The following is a 22,853-nucleotide window of genomic DNA, read 5'->3' as shown; positions in this document are numbered from 1 at the left end:
GTACAAATGCCCGGCATTCAGATTGTGTTCCTCTCGTAAATTTTCATTTCTTTCATTCATTCAGAACTTCCCCCCCCCCTGAACACTTTTGGTTTCTTCAGTCTTTTAAAACTCTCCTATGTACCCTGTGTGCTAATGGCCAGCATTGAGATTGTTTTCCTGTCCCAAATTTGCAAGTCATTCACAACTCCCCCCCCCCCCCCCTCTCCAGTTTAACACTTTTGTTTCCTGCAGTCTTTTAAAACTCTCCTATCTACCCTGTGTCCTAATGGCCAGTATTTTCAGATTGTTTTCCTTTCCCAAATGTTCATGTCTTTCAGTCGTTCAGAACTCCCCCCCCTCCCCCCATTTAACACTTTCAGTTCCTTCAGTCTTTTATGTGTATCCATCAGACTGTCATAGTAATGCTTGAATGTTTTCACTTATATACACTGTCAGCTAGCACATTTGCTTATTTCCGATCTGAGGAAGAAAGGCAACCTTCGAAAGCTAATCAAGAAATGTATTAAGTTATGTCCAATAAAAAAGGTATCATCTTATTTTCTTTTCCATGTTTTATTTTGTTTGATTTCTATTGATAACCTTCAGTCTTTTAAAACTCTCCTATCAACCCTGTGTCCTAATGGCCAGCACTCAGATTGTTTAGCTTTGCCAAATTGTCTGTAACTGTTCAGTGCGTGCCTGCCTAGCAGACCACTTCCGGCAGGCACGGTCCCAGGCACATCCTGTTGGAGGTGAGAATTACTATATAGGATTACACTGGACCCAATCCCCGATGAATATCCAGCAGACCGAATCTGGACAAACTTCACTCTACTTACCGATGAAACCGTCACCCAAGCGATCAACAGGTTCAACAAATTCCACTGCAAACTGGATATATGTCCCAACAACCTAATAAAATCCGCCCCTCAACGCTTCATAGCAGACCTCACGTCACACCTAAACTACATGTTACAGCATGGACTCTTCCCTAAGGATAAAGGAAACATACTACTCACCCCAATACCTAAAGATTCAAAGAAAAAAGCAAATGACATAACCAACTACCGCCCAGTAGCATCTATCCCTCTAGCAGTCAAACTAATGGAAAGTATGGTAACCAAAAAGCTTACCGACTACTTAAACAAATTCCCAATACTGCATGAATCACAATCAGGATTTCGATCCAAGCACAGCACCGAAACAGTACTAATCACTCTCCTAACCAAATTCAAATAAGCAGTTGCAACTGGCAATAGTGTACTTCTACAATTCGACATGCCCAGCGCGTTCGACGTGGTAAACCATAAAATACTAATAAACATCCTAGAATACTTCGGGATTGGAGGAAGCGTACTTAGTTGGATCAAAGGCTTCCTAACCGCAAGAACATACCAAGTGATATCAAATTTGAATACATCATCACCATGGAAACCAGAATGCGGAGTACCCCAAGGGTCACTGCTTTCACCGACCCTTTTCAACCTAATGATGACACCTCTAGCCAAATCGCTATCCAACCAAGGCCTTAATCCTTACATCTACGCAGACGATGTCACGATCTATATCCCGTTCAAACATGATCTAACAGAAATCACAAATGAAATCAAACACAGCCTCCAAAGATGAATTCATGGGCGGATGCATTTAAATTAAAACAACGCAGAAAAAACACAATGTCTCATCACAATATAACATGAACAAACCCCAGACTACACCCTTCCTGTTTCAGATAGCCTGAAAATTCTCGCAGAGAAGGGCGACGAAAATGATAAAGGGAATGGAACGACTTCCCTTTGAGGAAAGGCTGAGAAGGTTAGGGCTCTTCAGCTTGAAGAAAAGGCGGCTGAGGGGTGATATGATAGAAGTCTACAAGATAATGAGTGGAGTAGAGTGGACAGATGTGAAGCATTTGTTTACACTTTCAAACAACAACAAAACCAGGGGACACAAGTTGAAGCTAGAATATGGTAGATTTAAAACAAACAGGAGAAAGTGTTTCTTTACTCAGCATGTAGTTAGACTCTGGAACTCGTTGCCAGAGAATGTAGTGACAGCAGCTGGCCTTACGGAATTTAAAGGGGGGTTGGACAGATTCCTGAGGGAAAAGTCCATTGAACATTATTAATTTTTTTATTTTTTTTTGGGGGGGGGGGGGGGTGCCAGGTTCTTGAAGCCTGGATTGGCCGCTGCCAGAGACAGGATGCTGGGCTTGATGGACCCTTGGTCTTTTCCAAGTATGGCGGTACTTATGTACTTATGGAGTTACAATTGACCGAAATCTCACACTAGAAAGCCATATGAAAACTATAACAAACAAAATGTTCCATTCAATGTGGAAACTCAAAAGAGTAAAACCTTTCTTTCCAAGGGAAATATTCTGAAGGCCTGGTACAAGCAATGGTGCTAAGCCATCTAGATTACTGCAATGCAATCTATGCCGGATGCAAAGAACAAATCATTAAGAAACTCCAAACTGCCCAAAACACAGCAGTCAGACTCATATTTGGAAAAACGAAATATGAAAGCGCCAAACCCCTAAGAGAAAAACTACACTGGCTCCCACTTAAAGAATGTATTGCATTCAAAACCTGCACCCTGATTCATAAAATCATTCATAGCGAGGCCCTGGTCTACATGTCAGACCTCATAGACATACCAACCAGGAACACAAAAAGGTCAGCACACACATTCCTGAATCTCCACTACCCCAGCTGCAAAGAACTAAAATATAAATCAACATATGCATCCAGCTTCTCCTACATAAGCATGCAACTATGGAATGCACTACCAAATGTCATAAAAACAATGCACGACCTAACAAACTTCCGAAAATCACTAAAAACCAACCTGTTCAACAAGGCATACCATAATGATCCATCCTAAATACCAGACAATGAAACTTATACCAGAACTGGACAAAACCGAACTCTCTATACTTGACTGCTTCATTTACTTCATCACTAATGAACTTTAACGCAATACCACTTTATTTCTCATTCCAGAATGAATTCTCTATACTTGACTGCTTAATTTACAAAATGTCACTTATGAACTTTAATGCAACACCACTTTGTATGATTCATTCCGGAAATGGCGATCGCCATTACGGAATAATGTAAGCCACATTGAGCCTGCAAATAGGTGGGAAAATGTGGGATACAAATGCAACAAATAAATAAATTTATGTGCTGTGCTACATACGTGCCCTGTTATAGAACAGTGCTTAGGCTCCCTGGTATTACTGTCACACGTAAAGGACAGTCCTGTGTAAATGGGGAAATGCAAGCACCCAGTTATGGATTATTCCTTCAGAAGTCATTTTTAGAACTAGCCACAAAAAGAAGGGTGTGAGAGAGAGACTGTAGTGGAGAAAGACATTTCACTAGGTAGCTGGAGTCTATGAGAACATGTTGATACCTCGCATGGTTTACAAACTTGAATCTGTGAAACTGTTGCAGTGCAGCCTTCCTGCTAGCATCATGGCTTGAGAAAGAGACTTACGTTTTTGTAAGGTGGGGAGTGGATGTCATTGGATAAAATGTTACAGGCGTTTCAGCTGTTTTTAATCTTAACTCATCTTGAATAGAGAGGTGTGGTAGCCTTGTTAGTCCACTTTTAAGGGTAATCAATAGAAATAAAACAAAATAAAACGTGGAAAAGAAAATAAGATGATACCTTTTTTATTGGACATAACATATTGGAATATGTCCAATAAAAAAGGTATCATCTTATTTTCTTTTCCACATTTTATTTTGTTTTATTTCTATTGATAATCTTAACTCAGAAAGTGCTTTATTCCCAGATTTCCACTTTTATTATCCCTAATTTTCCCTTATAAACCCACGTGTTCTTTGTGTTCTGCTAATCTAAACCAGTTGACTACTCCTGCTGTATCCCATTCTAGACTACAAACTACTCGCCACTCTGCTTTTTTCTTTCTCAATCCATCTTTATTTATACTGCTTTTAACTGACAAACAGAGCAAGGTGGTTGACAATAAAATAAAAATGAAAGCAAGGAAAAAGAGCTACAATGTTTTGACAGGAAAGGTAATCAAACACATAAGCAGAATCAAGCACTACACTAGAGACAGACATAAGTCTTCCCTCTCCCAGGTACTGATACCCCAACAAGCCATCTCAATCAACCAGTGTAAGCTTGCTTGAATAACCAAGCCTTCAACTTAGTCTTAAATTTCTTTGTATTAAGTTCACTGCATAGAGGTAGAGGCATGGAGTTCCAGAGATGAAGAACAGCAAAAAAGAATGCACAACAATGAGTTGTCTCTAATTGAGCAAGACGTAGCCCTGGTAAAACCATGCGATGGTCATTTATAGAACATAATACCCGTGTTGAAGAATATGGAATGGTTAGAGAGGACAGTTACAAAAGTCTACATTGTCAAAAAGACCTGGAGCCTAAAAACAACGCTTTAAGCTAGATGCGATATTGAATTGGCTGCCGGTGATGATCCTGTAGAGCAGATGTGATGTGATCAAATTTTCTTAAGCAGCAGAGTAGGTGGATAGCTGTATTCTGAAGTGTCTGGAGCCTAGCATTTTGGTGATCCCTAAATAAATGATGTTGCAGTAATCTAGGCGGGTCATAAAAAAGAGATAGGATGAATGAGTGAAATGTATCGTGGTCAAAAAATGAATGGACCGACCCCTAAGTTGTCGAAGAAGAAAGAACTGGGATTTGCATAGAGCAGAAACCTGTGGTTCAAAAGAGAGACTGGAGTCAAAAGAACTCTTAAATACCAATAACTGGGGAGATTGGGGTACCAAACAATAGAGGTGGAGCATTTGGGGCAGTATGATGACCAGTCAGCCATCAGGCCACCGTCTTGTTACAGTTTAAAACAAGACGGTGATCTGTGAGCCACTGAGCGATAACTTGCAGGCATTGTTGAAGAGGTGATAATTTAAAATTAGAAGGACTAACCTTAAACAGTAATAGGGTATCATCCACGTATATATGGAAGAAGATGCGTGATTCTTGATTAAGGGTAGCAAGGAGACTGATAAAAATATTGAATAGGAGTAGTGAGAATATGGAGCCCTGTGGTAGTCCACATGTTAAGGGTTTGTCCGAAGAGGTGGAGTGATTGACAGTGACACGAAAGGAACGATCTGTGAGAAAAGACTGAAACCATTGGAGAACTGTGCCAGTAACCACCAGGGATGCAAGCTGCAAGAGTAAAATAAAGTTATCCACTAAATTGAAAGCCGCAAAGAGGTCAAAATAAATAGCTACGGTGAAATCATGACTATCCAGATTGGACCGTACTTCGCTTAGAGCAGATACTAGAATTGTTTCTGTACTGCAAGCAACCCTAAAGCCCGATTGACGATGATGTACTACCAATTTTTAAATGGAATTCATTGCCTTTTCCCCTCAACATTTAGGTCGACCTTAGAGATGGTCGTCCCTGATTTTTGGCGATAATGGAAACCGAGGACGCCCATCTCAGAAACGACCAAATCCAAGCCATTTGGCCATGGGAGGAGCCAGCATTCGTAGTGCACTGGTCCCCCCCTGACATGCCAGGACACCAACCGGGCACCCTAGGGGGCACTGCAGTGGACTTCCCAAATTGCTCCCAGGTGCATAGCTCCCTTACCTTGGGTGCTGAGCCCCCCAAAACCCACTCCCCACAACTGTACACCACTACTACAGCCCTAAGGGGTGAAGGGGGGCACCTACATGTGGGTACAGTGGGTTTCGGGTGGGTTTTGAAGGGCTCACATTTACCACCACAAGTGTAACAGGTGGGGGGGGATGGGCCTGGGTCTGCCTGCCTGAAGTGCACTGCACCCACTAAAACTGCTCCAGGGACCTGCATACTGCTGTCAGGGAGCTGGGTATGACATTTGAGGCTGGCGAAAAATATTTAATTTTGTTTTTTGTTAGGGTGGGAGGGGTTAGTGACTACTGGGGGAGTAAGGGGAGGCCATCCCCGATTCCCTCCGGTGGTCATCTAGTCAGATCGGGCATCTTTTTGAGGCTTGGTTGCAAAAAAAAAAAGATGGACCAAGTAAAGTCGGCCAAGTGCTCGTCAGGGACGCCCTTCTTTTTTCCATTATCGTCCGAGGACACCCATGTGTTAAGCATGCCCCAGTCCCGCCTTTGCTGTGCTTCCGACACGCCCCCATGAACTTTGGTCGTCCCTGCGATGGAAAGCAGTTGAGGACGCCCAAAATCGGCTTTTGATTACGCTGATTTGGGCGACCCTGAGAGAAGGACGCCCATCTCCCGATTTGTGTCGGAAGATGGGCGCCCTTCTCTTTCGAAAATAAGCCTGATAGTCATCCATGGGGTCTGGTTTGTAATTTAGTTTTGTCAGTATTTAATTTTAGGGGGGTCTTTTACTAAGGCGCACTTACGTTTTTGGCGCGTGCTAAAATTGTAGGCGCGCTAAAAATTAGAAACGCCAATGCATTCCTATGGACATATCTAACATTTAGCTTGCCCACAATTTTAGCACATGCTAAAAATGTGAGCGCGCCTTAGTAAAAGACGCCCTTAGTTTGTAGCTCAGTATCCAAGCACTAAGAACTGGAATGCACTCCTAAAGCAGTGAGGAACCTAGATACTTACCTGATCTTTTGTAAATGACTCAACGCCCACTTCTTCAAAAAATCCTTCCACGAAGCTCCACCATGAATGAGCTATGAATAGTCATCACTCTTACTCAGCAATGTCCCCTCCATCCCTTGCCTGGTCACGATCCTGCATTGGCTTCTGCTTAGAGAATGACACGGGGATGGGGTCGGGGACAGAGCCCGCGGGGACGGGGTGGGGACAGGGACAGATCCCACGGGGACGGGGCGGGGATGGGGATCAGAGCCCGTGAGGACGGGGACAAACTTTGTCCCCGTGTTACTTTCTACTTTGAAACTTGTTAATGAACTGGACTATTATTGATGCAGACCACAATGTTTTTATTTTTGGAAAAACAATCATGCTGGCCACAGCTAGCAAAATTTTCCATGGGGGATCCTGTACATCCTGCTACCAGCACATCTTCTAAGAAGACATCTTCTATTGCGGAGGGACTGTGGGACAGGAGAGCTAGACTGAATCCTGAGATTGTTGATGACTTATTTATCCACAGATTAAAAAATCATAGCAGTTCTTCATAGGACATATTTCTCCCCTCTAGGGCATACAGAACAGGTTGTATTTTATACCCCTGAATATTTGAACAGGGTGGATTAGGATTCCTTGGGGTAGTAGAAGTCAGCTATTGTTGGGGTTGGAAGGGTAGAGGGTGGTGGTGGTGGGAGGGTTTATTCTAGCTGCTCATTATTATTATTGTTTTCTATTTGTAGTGTATGCACAATAGTTGCACAGCATAGTGTTCCTTTTTATACTTTAATAAAAAGGTTTAAATATAAAATCATAGTTTTTGAGGTTTCTGCAGATGAGAATAGAGTCCACGGGGATGGGATGGGGGGCAGAACCTGTGAGGGTGGGGCGGGGATGGAGATAGGGCCTACGTGGACGGGGTGGGGATGGAGACAACTCACGGGACGGGGACATATCCCCATTTCATTCTCTACTTCTGCTAATAGAGCTACCTCCCCACCCTGACGCTTTTCCCCTGTGCTTTATATTTCCTCCTGCCTCAGTTCTCTTCCCCTATCCCTCTTTAAGCCACTTTGATTTTATGTAATTCAGATCCCCTATCTTATTGTATTTCTTAGTTCCATGTAAGCCACATTGAAACAACACTATTTGGAAAATGCGGGTTAGAAAAAAGCTGTAAGTAAGTAAATAAGCTCGCTCACTCTAAACAATTTATTACCAGGACTGAGATTTGTGCCAAGGATGAATAAACAGGTATTAGTACTTGTTATATCATCCGCATAACTATAAGTGATAAAACCACTTGAGATAGTTCAGCACCCAATGTAAGGAGGAAGACATTACACAGTTGGAAGAGAGGGGCGATCCTTGTGGAACTCCACAGGGATTGCTTCATGACTCAGACAATACATCACACTACTTAACTCTATAAGTTCGTTAAACTAAAAAAACCCTTAAACCTTATTATTTTGCCTGTGCATATTATACCCTCTGAGCTCCAGAAGGTAAATTTCTTTGTAATATTGTGAGTATAAAGAAAAAAGCACCAACAGTTTATTTGAGAGGTTGACTTCATACCCAACATATCCTGGTTTATTCCTGTCATGGGATGCAGAGACAAGCTCATTTCTTGATACTAACCCCAGAGGGATTGACTTCATACCCAACATACTCCAGTTTGGAGGAGTAGCCTAGTGGTTAGTGCAGTGGACTTTGATCCTGGGGAAGTGAGTTCAATTCCCACTGCAGCTCCTTGTGACTCTGGGCAAGTTGCTTAACCCTCCATTGCTCCTGGTACAAAATAAGTACCTGAATATATGTAAACCGCTTTGAATGTAGTTGCAAAAACCTCAGAAAGGCGGTATATCAAGTCCCATTTTATTTTTATTATTTTATGCATGAGGTTCATTCTGCTCATGGGATATACAGACAAACCATTTTCTGGACAGTTAACCCCAGAGAAATTGACTTTACATACCCCGGTTTAAGAAAGAAGTTCATTCCCTGTCATGGGATGCACAGACAATCCCAGTTTGGGGAGAGCAGCAGTGGGAGAAGGAAGGATAAGGAAGGGGGATGGCCAGAGGAATAGAGGATCATATCTCAGCAATCTTTTCCCTGTGATTCTTTGCAATGTCTAGTTCTGTAGTCAGCCCTTCACACAGAATGATAGGAAAGCAAGGGCCTGGTTTGAAGAGCTGTTTGTTCTAAGAACATTAGGCGCGTCCTGTTAAAGTGACTCAGTACTGCCACGTGGTTCCCACAAAGCGCCAAGGACATGAAGATTAACAGAAATGGCCAAAAGGTTTCAACTGACATTAAGCTGCAATCCATTAAGGACTGTGTTCTGCTGAGTTTATGATACTTCTTCTGGAAATTGATTGCTATCGGGGGTGATAAGGAAGGTGCAGCAAGGAGAAGCGCTGTGGCCTTCTGTTGAGAGCCTTTAATGGAATTAATTGCAAAGGGGCTTTATCGAAAGAGCACATAGCAAAAGAGAAGTGGTCTGTCTGTTCTCTTCAGGTCGCTGAGAGCAGAATAAAGTTGACAGGAGCAACTAATGCAGAAAGCTAGTAAACTCTCTGGGGGTTTCCTTTTATATAAGCTTCAGATGGTCATTTGTTTTCTACTCCCTCACCTGTGTTTGAACAGGAGATTAGAAGCAGATATGTGAAACAATTTTCCTGAAGACAAACCTTAGGAAAACCTTTCAGGAGCTCAAGGCTTAGAGATCCTTTTCTCTCTGGTGACAAGTGTACACAGGGTTTGTGCACTTTGTACCTTCTGTTTGGGTGGATGTACTACGCCCTTCGGAAAACACAGATGAAATTGTACTCTTTACTCCTCTGGAAAGGCCTCTTTTTGACTTGTCTAGAAGAGTGCTTATGGTGAAAGCCTATGCATATAGTGTGCAAGCATGCGTGTACTTGCAGCTTCTTTGCAGCCAGGCTAACTTACCCTGTTAAATGGCTTTTAATGGACTTTCTATAAGCTTGTGAACTGATCTCCTACAAACTAAATATTTAATGTCCAGCTGAAAAGTGGTAACTAAGAAAGCTGTAGGTGAGACCTTTTCATTGAATTCCGATGCAGTGCACTTTCTCACTGACCTGAGGAAGCAACACTTTCCGCATATTCTTTTTTTTTTAAATTATTTTCAGAACTTTATTGGCAAAAAGGTACAATATCACAAGTAAATGCAACAAGCAACCAGCATTGTTAATCAGAGTCTCAATCTTCCCTCTCTTTCTGCATATTCTAATCCACTAAAAATATTGTGCTCAGTTTGCCACCATTTTGATCATATAGGTCTTTTAGTATTTGGGTATTCTGTAACTGAAAACATGCATAAGAACACAAGAATTGCCAAAGGTCCATCTAGACTGCTTCCAGTAGTATAGTTATATAGCTTATAGTTTATTTATTATTTGATATACTGCTGTTGCAACAAAATTGATCACAGTGGTGTACAGTAAAATTTTAATTAAAAAATAACAAATTGAAAATCAATCAATAGGACAGAAGGCATATACACTAAGGGGGAAGGAGCAATGAAGAATCTGAGACCATGGATGCAGGGAAAAGAGCTATAAATTATGAGGAGTCAAGATCGAAACCAGGTTATCTGTTTCCTGCTCAATGTTTATTCTGTTTGATTCAATTCTGTAACATATAGTTCAAGTTATGTACAATTTTATTTTGATATACCATAAATCAAAGTAATGATGAAAGGCAAAATAATTGCAGTTTAGTTGGCAAGTAGAGGAACAGGGGAAAAGGGAAAAATGTAAAGCATCACACTGTTGCCTGCAACCAAGGAGCAGACACAGTGAAAGAGAGTATCATACCTGTGGGAAGGCCTGAGTAAAGAAACAAATTTTAAGAGTACATTTACATTTATGAAAGGAAGGTTCAGACCTAATGGCGTCTGGAAGGCTGTTCCAGAGGTTTGGGGTGATGGCACCGAAGCATGAATTTCTTATATAATCTAGCAAGATGTGATGATGAGAAGGGACAGGAGAAGCAGAGTGTCCACTGAGGGGCATACGATATAAGATGACTGGAAAAAAATAGAAACCTGAATGTGGAACCTGATAGACAATACTTTGTAATCCTATTACTATGTAAGGCGCATTGAGCCTTGAGCCTGCTATGAGTGGGAAAGTGCGGGGTACAAATGTAACAAATAAATAAATAATCAGGTGTTTGAAGAGGATCAGTACCCTACAGAAAAAGAGGGGACATGTGGTCATGTTTTTTCTTACCACCAATTGTAATCTTCTGATCTGAGTAGCTTGCAAACCGTGGTATAGGAATTACAGTAGTCAAGTTTGGTAATAACAAGGTCCAGAAGGAGGATTCGAGAGAAGAGTGTTGCTTCATTGAGCAGACTGCTTCAAAATGAAGAAGCTGCTTCTAGTGACACTAGAGATTTGTTTGTGGAATGACAGTGTGTTTTGATAGAATCTCTCAAGGGGATATTAATACTATGAATGCTATGAGAGAGGAATGGGAGTGAAGAGGGAGGAATGGAGAAAATTATTACATCTGATTACAGGGATTAAGCTTAATCTGATGTGCCTTATCCAGGATATGAGGGGAGTGAGTTTCTAAAGGTGCAAGAATCTGTATATCTTCAGCATTTATAAAGAAAAGAAAACCCCAAAGTGGGGAAAGGAAAATATTGACAAGAATAGGCTTGAGGAACCCCTGAAGTAAGAGGCTTACATGTGGAAGATGTGGAAGAACAATCAACTAAGAAGTCCTATTAGTGAGACATGATTGAAACCATGAAAGTGCTGTGCCACAGATACTTAGGTTACACCTGTTCTTTGCCATGCTTGAATTTTCTGGGTTAATTTACCTGCATATGCATGTATTTTAAAAAATATGCACATAAATGTAATCCACAACCCTATCCTCAGGAATGCCTGTAGTTAGTTTGGGTAAAGTTACATGTGTAGTGGCTGTACCATAACTTAAACAATCTAGACAATAAACTTTGGAACCATCCACAATTAGATCTGTAAATACAGTGATGTTCTCTTAAATTCAGATCTCACCTCAGACCTCAGCTGTACAGCTCGTCAATGTCTCAATACTTCTTAATTGACGAGTCTTACGCCCCCACCTCGTCATTGGTGTGGGACTTATTTCATTACTTCATTTATAGCTTGACTGATCAATATATTTTATAAATCTTAACTCTAATTTCACATATCAAAACATATGTACTTATCTTTCAGATGTAGTACTAGGGTTTAATGCAGGGGAATTTCATCCTGTACCATAACTTATGAATAGAAATAGAGGCTTATAAAATGTGTGTTCAGTGTACTGCCTTAGTAAGATTGCCCTCGTTCTATGTTTTTTTTCTGTGACTTTAAAGAAAAGTGAGAGGGTACTTTTGAATCTCCCTGCAGCGTTTTCTTTTCAAAAATAAACTGGCTGTCACTGCTGCGGGAAGGTGCAAAGTATGTGGGGTAATGGTCACACCAGAGCTTCAAAATTAAATCCTAGTGTGGTATGTCAGCCAGCTTTGCCCCATTCCCTTTTCTTTTCCATGCATAGATAAACATTTGTTCCTTATCATCCTGTTAGACGTATCCATACACATGGATTAATGTCTCCCAGCCAGCAGAGGGAGACAGAGAATACTTCTGACAGGGCAACATAAACCCACATGTCTGGACTGGTCTATTAGGATTAATGGAAAGGAAATTAACAAGTAAGAATACATTTTTCCTTATTTGTCGAAGATCTCTGTACTTCAGTGCAGAGTCCATGGGCACTGCTTACCCATGATGCCCTTGGGTACTTTCCCTTTCAAACTGTATCTGTTTTTTTGTGTGGGTAGAATTTTTATGGAAAATTAATGTGTCCTCCAAATGTGGTAAAAGTATACATATTATGGAATCTCAGTTGTACATTCAGCAAGTTTTCAGACCTGGGTAAATCATGATTTATCCAGGTACATTATTTTTGATTATTTAGAAGGAAATTATTTGATATACCAGAGGGATTCTCATGCATTTCAGTTTTGTTCTATTCCAGATATATTTGTGTAGGAAGAGTTCCTATATATAACACCAGGTACACTGTCCTGTTTTTTCCAGAGATGGTGCTTTGTCTACATGTGTTAAGCATGCTGAAACTGAATTCACTTTTGTTTCTTCTGTCTCCCTCTTTTGTCTACTAAAAGAGGCAGATCACCATCTCCCCCACTGCTGACATGGCAACACAGGCTTACGTCACAGAGCTACAGGCAGCTCCACCGCAGCCACAGGCAGCAGTACAGCAGTATGGAGCAGAACTACAGAGTGCTTCGCAGCAACCAGCAGCACAGTCCTCTCAGAAGCAGTATGTGGCAGAGATCCAGTCCCCCCAGCCTCAGCCACTGCCAGCAGCAGTAGCACCACAGCAGTACATTGTGGTAACAGTGTCCGGTGAGCAATTGCTACCTCTTTTTCTGTATCCCATAGTGAAGGTGCCATGTCTGATGAATGTGCACACTGTGAGAGTGTCAGAGATGCTTTCTGCAAGGGTTTCCTTAGCAGCACTGACTTGCTTAGACCCATAGGAAAGAGAGGGTAAGGGTGCCCCATAAATGTTTTACTGACACTGAAAGGCTTGCCCTTAAGGACTGAGGTAGCTGCTTTATATTTTCAGTTGACCTGTGCTGCTTCTTTGACAAGCAGGATGCATCAGCCATAGAAGTGAGAGATACTCTCTACAGTACCAAAATGGATTAACTCTCTTACAACTCAGAATAATCTAGAAGGTTCCCTCTTAGCTACTTCTTCACATATCTCAGTCTTTTTTTGTCATGGACATGGTTCTGCTTGTGCACAATTCTTTCTCATTTATAGCTAATGAGAAAAATGTATCCCTTATTTTGTCAAATTTTTTAATCTCCTTCCCTCCCCCCACTTCGTCGCAGTCCCGTCATGCCCCCATCTTCAATAAAAAAAAATAAAAAGATTTTTTTTTTACATTTAAAAAATTGAATTCAGCTTGGTTGGCAGACTGTTCACTTACAGAGGTTGGAAAATGTCCATGAGAGACACACATGTGCCTGTTATTGATGTCTTGGGCAGGACAATGAGATCACAAATTTTTCCCATTGTGTTCAGATCCTACAAGATAGAAGCCATGTACTTGTCTTCATTGGAAAATTAACGTAAAACCAGAGAGATGTCAAGAGCGAGGAGGAGCAGTTGCAGGGAGAGCAGAAGCCACACTGAGTAGAAGGAGTTGTGCTATAAGAAAAGGCATCGTAGAGAAGACACATGACAGAATGTCATGCTACGGTCAAAACTAGCTCATTTGGAGACATTATACTAGAAGAGTCCATGGGGTATTGTCAGACCTTCATCTATACTACCATGCTAAGGAGAAGCAGTCATACTATAGGAAACGAAATCATAGAGAAGACACATGACAATGTCATGCTATGGTCTAAACTAACCCATTTGGAGACATTACATTAGAAGAGCTATGAATTACTGTCAGACCTTCTTCTATAGTACCTCACTGAGGAGAAGGAGTCATGCTGTAGGAAAAGGTATGATAGAGACGACACTTCACAAAAAATGTCATGCTACTGTCAAAACTAACCTGTTTGGAGATATTACACTAGAAGAGTCCATGGGCTGCTGTCAGACGTTCTATTCTGTTGCTTATATTCCACCTATTTCCATATCGGATTCAAAGTGGATTACATCAAGAGATCTTCATTCAAATGAAGAGAAAATACAAATAGAATTTATTTATTTATTTGTTGCATTCGTACCCCACATTTTCCCACCTATTTGCAGGCTCAATGTGGCTTACATAGCACCATGAGGCGTAAGCCGCCTCTGGTGATGAAACAAATACAGAGTGATGTGGTAGAGAATGAGATGTATGTGTTACAGACACATAATAGAATCGAGAGAAGAAGAGTTATATAATGTTCGTTGCAGGTTATGGTTTCGTTGTGTTGCTGAGTCCAGGCACTTAAGTTGGATCAGTAAGGTATGCCTTCTCGAACAGGTCGGTCTTTAGTGATTTCCGGAAGTTGAGGTGGTCGTGTGTTATCTTTATGGCTTTTGGTAATGTGTTCCATAGTTGTGTGCTTATATAGGAGAAGCTGGATCCGTGGATTGATTTATACTTGAGTCCCTTGCAGCTGGGGTGGTGAAGATTTAGGTATGATCGTGATGATCCAATTGTGTTTCTTTTTGGTAGGTCTATAAGGTCAGACATATAACCCGGTGCTTTGCCATAGATAATCTTGTGGACCAGGGTGCAGAAACAGCCTCTAATTAATTATTCAACCAGAGAGCAAATGTTTTTCATCAAAGGATAACCCAATTTTATTGTGGGCTGAAAATAAAAATTAGAATAATTACTTGGAAAAGTTAAAAGCTGCATCATCCTCATACTACCCTGGCCATGTAGAGTTTTATAAATCATCTTTGCTATCTTTAATTTAATGCGTTGCTCTAACGACAGCCAGTGCAACTGATGCAAAAGGAGCACAACTCTCTCATATTTCTTTATTTTAAAAACTAGCCTTGTAGGTGTATTCTGAAGCAGCTGCATCTATTTCTCTGTTTAAGTGAAACCCCACTATAAAGAACATTACAGTAGTCTAACCTTGGTAATAGGACTACCTGAGCTAAAGCTCTCAAGACTCAAGAGCGTCTTGCCTGAAAGAAAAATCTTTTAACTAACTCGTTAGTCTACTTTATGTGGTAAAAAGCAGGGTATAAATGATCTAAATAAATAAATAAATAAAACTTTTGACTTTGATTCAATCCGGAGAACTTCTCCTGAAGACAAAAGCAATTCTCTGCTACTGCATTCCTTAACATCTCTGATGATCTTTATTTTTTTTTACTGAGCTTCAAAAAGTTATTCTGAGTCCTGTTACCTACTATTTGAGTATAAGGTCTCAATTGCTGGATAGTAGTGGCAAGAGAAAACACAAAAATGTCATCAGCATAGGATAGTACGTAGATTCCTAATTCTTATAAGGTCTTACCCAAAGAACTCATATAAACATTGAAGAAAGAAGACGAGAGTGGAGAGCCTGCAGTTCTGGATAAGTGCTGCTGACTGGGAAACTCAGAGACATTATTCAGATAGTGTCTCTGAATATCTTTACAGACCACCTTGGTACTATGTGGTTAATACTATTTCTATAACAGGGGAAGCTAATATTTTTCGTAACTCTTGTGCTTTATAAAAATGACCTACTAAAATAGCACATCAAACAATCTGTAAACACATTCAATACTATTCTGTACTATTATGATGATAGACTTAATAATCACCACACTTAAATAAAATGCGCAATTGTTTATTTTGATAAGTTTATATGCTGACTAACACATCATCATCTGGACTAGAGTGGATTAACTCTCTTCACACATTGAACACTTCAGTGGCGATCCAAGACAGCCAACTGTCTATAATCAATGTTAATTAATCACATATTCCACTCTCAAGCCAGAACATCGCTACTTAGTGAGTACAAGAGTCCAGATTGTTTCTGATGCAAATGAGTTAACTTCCAGTTGCTTATCACAGCTGTGGATAGTAATTATGCAGTTCAACGTTCTCCAACTTCACAAAGACTCTTTATGTTGTAAATGCAGATGTTAGATTACTTATCCCAAGATGATCTCTGATAAGCATGAAACCTTCCTTCTACAAATTCACTTGAATGAATGTCCACTTCTGTATATATCCCACATAAGGCGGCTTGTAGATGTGTTTAGTTGCACAGTTCTCAAACTTCACTCCGATTTGAACTCGTGCAATAATCAATCAAAATTGGCTTTACACCAAGCGCTTCCTTAACTCATGCAGAGTTTCGCTTACACCTTCTTCAGAAGGAACCGCTGTTACAAAACAATGTACGAGATGTTTTCAAGCAAGGTGAACAAAGTTTAACCATCATATCAACAATTATATAACAAAGTTTAAAGTTAAGACATATATGCGTACCATACAATAACAACCAACATTCCCAGGCAGACACCAAGACTACACCCCAAACAGGACGTGCGTCAGCGTACACACTGAAGTTAAATTTAAAGCTAACCACACGGTTGTTGGATAATGATGATCATTTACTTAATTTCTTAACACTGTTCAACCTCCCTGTTGAGACCCCCCAGATGTGTAGTTCCCCATGTATAGATGAGGCATTGTTCCTTATACAACAACCTTTGTTGTAAATTACCTCCCATATTCGAAAATTGCAGTAATATATTCGGCAGCTCCAGAGAGAATACCCATTTAAATGGAGCCCTGCAGGAGTTAAATACTTAGGGGTGGTGATCACTCCAAAGGTTGAGCAGATGTATCAGGCGAACTACCCACAGAAAGTTCAGGAGCTATTTAAAGAACTGGATAGATGGGAGGGCTTAAATATATCCTGGATAGGAAGAATCCATGCAATAAAAATGATGCTGCTTCCCAAACTTCTCTATCTGTTTATGGCCCTTCCAATACCAATCCCGCGGACTTTTTTCCAAAAACTAAATAGGAAAATGTTTGCTTACATTTGGAATAAGAGACCGCCACGGGTACGGCGGACAATGCTGTTCCAAACCCCAGACAAAGGAGGAATGGGAGTCCCTAATTTCAGTCTATACTATCAGGCAGCCCAGCTTCGCATAATGGCAGACTGGACCCCGTGGGCTACTAAGAAATGGTTACACTGGGAAAGGGCATGGATGAGAACGCGATTTATAGGAGATATACTGTGGAAATCAGAGAAAGAAATATTAGCGGAAATACGCAGATTACCATTAGGAATGAGTCATTTGCTAAACACATGGTTGTGTGTGCGTAGAAGGGTGTTCCCTGAGAGGAGATACTTTTTGCAGATGGCAATTAGGGGCGCACCGGGTTTCCCACTGGGGGGTTCAGAATATATTTACCAACAATGGGCAGATAAGGGGCTATATAAATTGGACCAATTATGGGTTGATGGGAAAATAAAGAATTTCGAGGAACTACAAGATGAATATGGGTTAGAAGAGCGGGATCTAGTTTACTATCATTGCTTAAGAAAATTGCAGTAATACCACATACTTCAAATCAGACACAAGATGATGAAATTGTGTCCAATGAGTCGTGAGTGGAGCATCCTGCTTATTAGGTCTTATATTGCTAATGTGTTCTCCAATTCAGGAGTGGCCTAGTGGTTAGGGTGGTGGACTTTGGTCCTGAGGAACTGAGTTCGATTCCCACTTCAGGCACAGGCAGCTCCTTGTGACTCTGGGCAAGTCACTTAACCCTCCATTGCCCCATGTAAGCCGCATTGAGCCTGCCATGAGTGGGAAAGCGTGGGGTACAAATGTAACAAAAAAAAAATTTCACAATTTTATTTTTCTTACTGTATGACCAATGTAATACAGCCCACAAGGGCACTTATGTGGATAATGCCAGGAGTGCATAAGTTACTCGGATAGCATGTGCTGGATAAGTTCTGGTCAAATGAAGAACGGAGTTTAACATTTTTGGCCGTTAGACCCTGATGCAGCTAGACGAAACGGTGACCACTATTGGTCACGGTCTGTTTTTTTGAGGAAAGGAAGGACTGTACGGCTAAGTATAGTTAGTACGCCTAAGATTTGTTTATTGTACCTTTGAAGATAATTTTGAAGAGGCTGTTATTTTCTATATGCTGTCATGTTGTAAGGAGGTTTTTTTTCACCAGTGTTGAAGCAGTCCTCCTGCTGTTTTTAGCTGGGAGCTTCTTGAGGCTTTTTCCTCCTTATTTTTCAACATTGCTCACAATTTATTTTATAAGAGAAACTTTTTGGTTTTTTTTTTGTATCTGTGACATATATTTGTGGGGTTCTCTTCACAATTTTTTTTAGTTTATATCTAAGTTCTGGTGTTGACCACCTTTGCCGGATATTTAGCACCAACCACTCGGCATTGGGTCACTATCCATATAGTGGTGCTGAGTGTCCAGATTATTTGTCTGGGTATTGATGTAGTCCAACTACCGCACCATTTGGAGGTAGCAGAGTCCACCTTGAAAAAGGCAAAGTAATCAAATGCCTAGTCCAGCCTGCCAACTGGGAAAGATAACAAAATGTTGGTTCTCCTAGGAAAATAGGTGTGCAAAGGCTCCTTCCTTGTCATCAGCAGCAGATGAATCCATTAACTGATGGGTTGTATCTACCTACCAGCAGGTGGAGATAGAGAACACTGAAAAACCATAGTGCCTCTTGGACGGCTAGCCCCAACTGCCTTCAGTATTTCTCTATCTCCCAGCAGGTGTGGATGTAGCTTGATCAGCTCCTGGATTTCAGACTGCCTGGGGTGTCTCTTGTGCTTTGCCAGTTGAGCAGGGGTGTTGTGGCTGGTGGTGCCCACTTTAAAGGCATATAGGTTCGCCCTTTCCCTGCCTTACCCATTCCCCCTACCTCCCGGAGTCCCTCTGTTGCTGCCTGCCTCCAACTTTCCTCACAGCATTAAAAAAAAAAAAAGAGCACGCTTTTACTGCGTGGCTGTTCTGAGGCTTTTTCCAGTGATTCTGGTTCTATGCAGCTTGACCGGAGCTTGTTGACTTGGTCCTCTGAGGTGAGAGTGGTGCCCAGCTCCTCCATGGAGGTCCCGTGAACGCCGTTCCGATCGGGGTAAGTTTTGGTGCGAAGCCGCCATTTTATTGTATATTCCCGTCCTGTCGCATGATGGCTGCTGAAGGAGTTAAGCGCTGCTCCCGTTGTGGTAAACACAGACCAGCAGCGGGGCTGTGTAAAACATGCTCCTTAGACGCTCACGCTAGTATGAGCATGGCAAGTGATGTTTCTTCCCGCTCGATGGAGCTGGCAGCGGGCGCCATTTTGGAAGCGCCGCATGTCTTGACCCTCGCGTTTGCGGAGGAGTCTGAGTGCAGGGGGACGCCTCGTTTAGAGGCTGCCAGAGGAGCTCCTACATCCGTTTCTCCTAATTCGGAGGCGGAGGGTCAGGGTGAGTTTTTCTCCCCTGAGTTTGTGCTTTTAATGCATAAGGCTTTCATGCTGAAAAGAGTTCTGCCGCAGGTGTCTGACACTGCTTTACATCCTGGCTTCCCTCCGGGTGTTGATGCCCCAGGGATGGCTTCAGAGGTTATTTCCTCCCCCGAGCATTGGAAACACGCTAAACATAGACGGGTAAATTCCCCGTCTGAAAGTGGCACATATCCTCCCCCCCCCCTCCCCGTGGTCAGGCTGCGGAGAGTCTGAGGGATCTGGCAGGCCCTCAGGGATGGATGATCCAGAGGAGGGTGCCTGTTTGCCACTGGATTTGGATGATCCCACTGTGACGAGCTGCCAGCTCTCATTACTGACACTTGCAGGCCCTCTCGATTGATGATCCTGCTGAAGGCGAGGCCTCCTCTGTTAATCTTAGGATGGCGAGTACTAAGAAGCCTACTCGGGCCTTTCCGGTGCATGACTCCATCCAAGAGCTTATTTCTGCTCAATGGTGTGACCCCAATGGGCCTTTGAAAGTGGCCAGGGCTATGGGTCAGCTTTACCCTCTGAGTGAGGAGCACTTGGCCCCTTTGGGGATGCCTGAAGTGGATGCATTGGTCACGGCGGTGACAAAAAAGACCACTCTCCCAGTAAAGGGAGGGGTTGCTTTGAAAGACATGCAGGACCGGCGGCTGGGGTCCGCGCTGAAGTGGTCCTTTGAAATTGCGGGTCTTGCCTTGAGGGCGTCTATTTGCAGTTCCTATGCAGCCCGGGCATGTCTTTCCTGGCTACAGCAGGCGGTGGAACAACCCGCCGATGGTGCGGGCCCCCTTTCTGAGGTTGCCCCGCGGATGGAGTCGTCCCTGTCATTTTTGGCTGACGCCCTTTATGATCTGGTCAGAGCTTCGGCTAAACAGATGTCTGTGGCGGTGTCCGCCTGCCGCCTTCTTTGGCTGCGGCATTGGGCGGCTGACATGGCTTCTAAGCAAAGACTGGTGAGGCTACCCTTTCGGGGCCTTCTGTTATTTGGAGAGGAATTGGAGAAGATTGTGAAAGACCTGGGGGAATCTAAACCCCAGCGGTTATCTGAGGGTAGGCCGAGGCCTTCTTCCAAGGGTTCTGTGTTTCCCTCCTCTTCCAGACCTCGCTTCCGTGAAGCTCTCAGGTATCGCCCAGGGCGCTCTGCTGGGTTTTCTCAACGTGCCCGTTTTCAGCAGAGGAACTCCTTTCACTCGGACAAACGTTCCGCAGGGACCAGTTCAAGGCCAGGAGTTCAGGGGCGTCCTCCACAATGATGGGACACCGGTCCACTCCTCCTTGCCTGGAATAGGAGGACGTCGTTCCCTCTTTCTAGAGGAGTGGACCAAGATTACCTCAGATCAGTGGGTCCTGGACCTGATCAGAGAAGGTTACCGACTGGAATTCGGTGCCCCGGTGAGAGACGTGTTTGTGGAGTCCCGATGCAGCAGTGCTGTAAAACGGGCGGCGGTAGAGGAGACCTTACAACTCTTGCTGCACCTCGGCTGCGGCTGCTATTCCATTTATTTTCTTGTGCTTCAAAAAGTCGGGTCTTTCAGACCGATCCTCGACTTACGAAGAGTCAACAAGGCTCTCAGAGTACGACATTTTCGCATGGAAACCCTGCGCTCCGTCATTGCGGCGGTACAGCCAGGAGAGTTTCTCATGTCTTTGGACCTAAAAGAAGCTTATTTGCACATTCCTATCTGGCCTCCACACCAGCGGTTCCTCCGCTTTGCGGTGTTGGGAAAGCATTTCCAGTTTCAGGCCTTGCCTTTTGGCCTAGCCACAGCTCCCCATACCTTTTCCAAGGTAATGGTGGTCATAGCTGCCCGTCTCAGGCGAGAGGGTATCAGAGTTTACCCTTACCTCGACGGCTGGCTCATCAGAGCGGATTCGGCAACCGAGAGTCGTCTTGCCACAGCCAGAGTGGTGGCGGTCCTGCAGGCACTAGGCTGGGTGGTCAATATACCCAAAAGTCACCTGACCCCCTCTCAGTCTCTCGAGTATTTTGGGGGTTCGGCATGGCATCAGGGTTTGTCTTTCTCCCCGACCAAAGGGGGTGCAAGCTTCAGAATCAGGTCCGTCTGCTCCTGCGGATGCCTCGCCCGCGAGCTTGGGACTTTGTCCAGCTGCTGGGGTCAATGATGGCCACCTTGGAGGTGGTTCCATGGGCGAGAGCGCTTATGAGGCCTCTGCAGATTGCCCTGCTTCAACAATGGTCTCCAATGTCCCAGGATTATCAACGCAGACTAACCTTGCTCCCTGCGGCCCGGCTCAGTATGGAGTGGTGGCTCTCCGACAGGATGCTGCGCCAAGAAATTCTTCTTGCACTTCCTTCTTGGTGCCTGGTGAAAACAGATGCCAGCCTTCTAGGCTGGGGAGCGCATTGCCAGGGAAGCTATGCTCAGGGTCTGTGGACACCTGTGGAAGCGGGGTGGTCCATCAATCGCTTGGAACTGAGAGCGATATTCCAGGCTCTTATGGCCTTTCAAAAGACTCTGAAAGGGCTTGCTGTCCGGGTTCTGTCAGACAACACGACAGCTGTGGCATACATAAATCGTCAGGGAGGCACTCAGTGCAGGGCCCTGGCCGAGCCCAGATTTGCCACTGGGCCAAGCTACACCTACAGCTTCTGTCGGCAGCTCACATAGCAGGTCAGAGCAACGTGCAAGCTGATTTTCTCAGCAGGCATCAAATGGACCCAGCGGAATGGGAACTGGCAGAAGAAGTTTTTCTTCAGATTTGTGCCAAATGGGGGACTCCCGGAATGGATCTAATGGCGTCACGTGCAAACGCCAAAGTACCTCGCTTTTTCAGCAGAAGGAGAGATCCTCACTTGGCGGGGTTGGATGCTCTGGCTCAACCCTTGCCCTCGGAGCTCCTGTATGTGTTCCCTCCTTGGCCCCTGATAGGGCGAGTCCTTCTGCGGATTCGACAGCACCGAGGTCTGGTGATTCTCATCGCTCCAGATTGGCCAAGGCGTCCGTGGTATGCGGATCTCCTCCGGATGCTGGTGGACGCTCCGGTGCATTGGCCTCTGGTGCCGAACCTGTTGGTTCAGGGTCCGGTGTCTATGGAGGATCCCTGCCAATTTGGTCTTAAGGCCTGGCTATTGAGAGGGCACAATTGAGAGACAAGGGCTACTCTAACAAGGTCATCTCCACTCTCTTGCAGGCCCGCAAGCGGTCCACCTCCGCAGCTTATGCTCGGATCTGGTGCAAGTTTGAGGTGTGGGGTATTTCAAAGGCGATCACACCCACGTGGGCTACAGTCTCGATAGTGCTGGAC

At 43.4% G+C, this 22,853-nt stretch overlaps 1 protein-coding gene across 5 annotated transcripts in view; it reads left to right on the top strand.

Annotated features, from left to right (window-relative positions):
* Nucleotides 1-22,853, top strand: part of RFX1 (regulatory factor X1) — a 312,572-nt gene that overhangs the window by 5,008 nt on the left and 284,711 nt on the right. For 4 of the 5 annotated variants that reach the window (XM_030196902.1, XM_030196905.1, XM_030196904.1 and 1 more), the window contains exon 2: nt 12,779-13,022. In XM_030196902.1, coding sequence (XP_030052762.1) covers nt 12,809-13,022 — 214 coding nt within the window. In that variant the 5' untranslated portion in view covers nt 12,779-12,808. Of the gene's footprint in view, nt 1-9,576; nt 9,640-12,778; nt 13,023-22,853 lie in introns of those variants that run through there. The other variant, XM_030196903.1, reaches the window with a different exon arrangement.

Source organism: Microcaecilia unicolor, chromosome 3, assembly GCF_901765095.1.
Source record: "Microcaecilia unicolor chromosome 3, aMicUni1.1, whole genome shotgun sequence".
NCBI lineage: Eukaryota > Metazoa > Chordata > Amphibia > Gymnophiona > Siphonopidae > Microcaecilia > Microcaecilia unicolor.
This window is presented reverse-complemented; position numbering and strand designations above follow the sequence as displayed.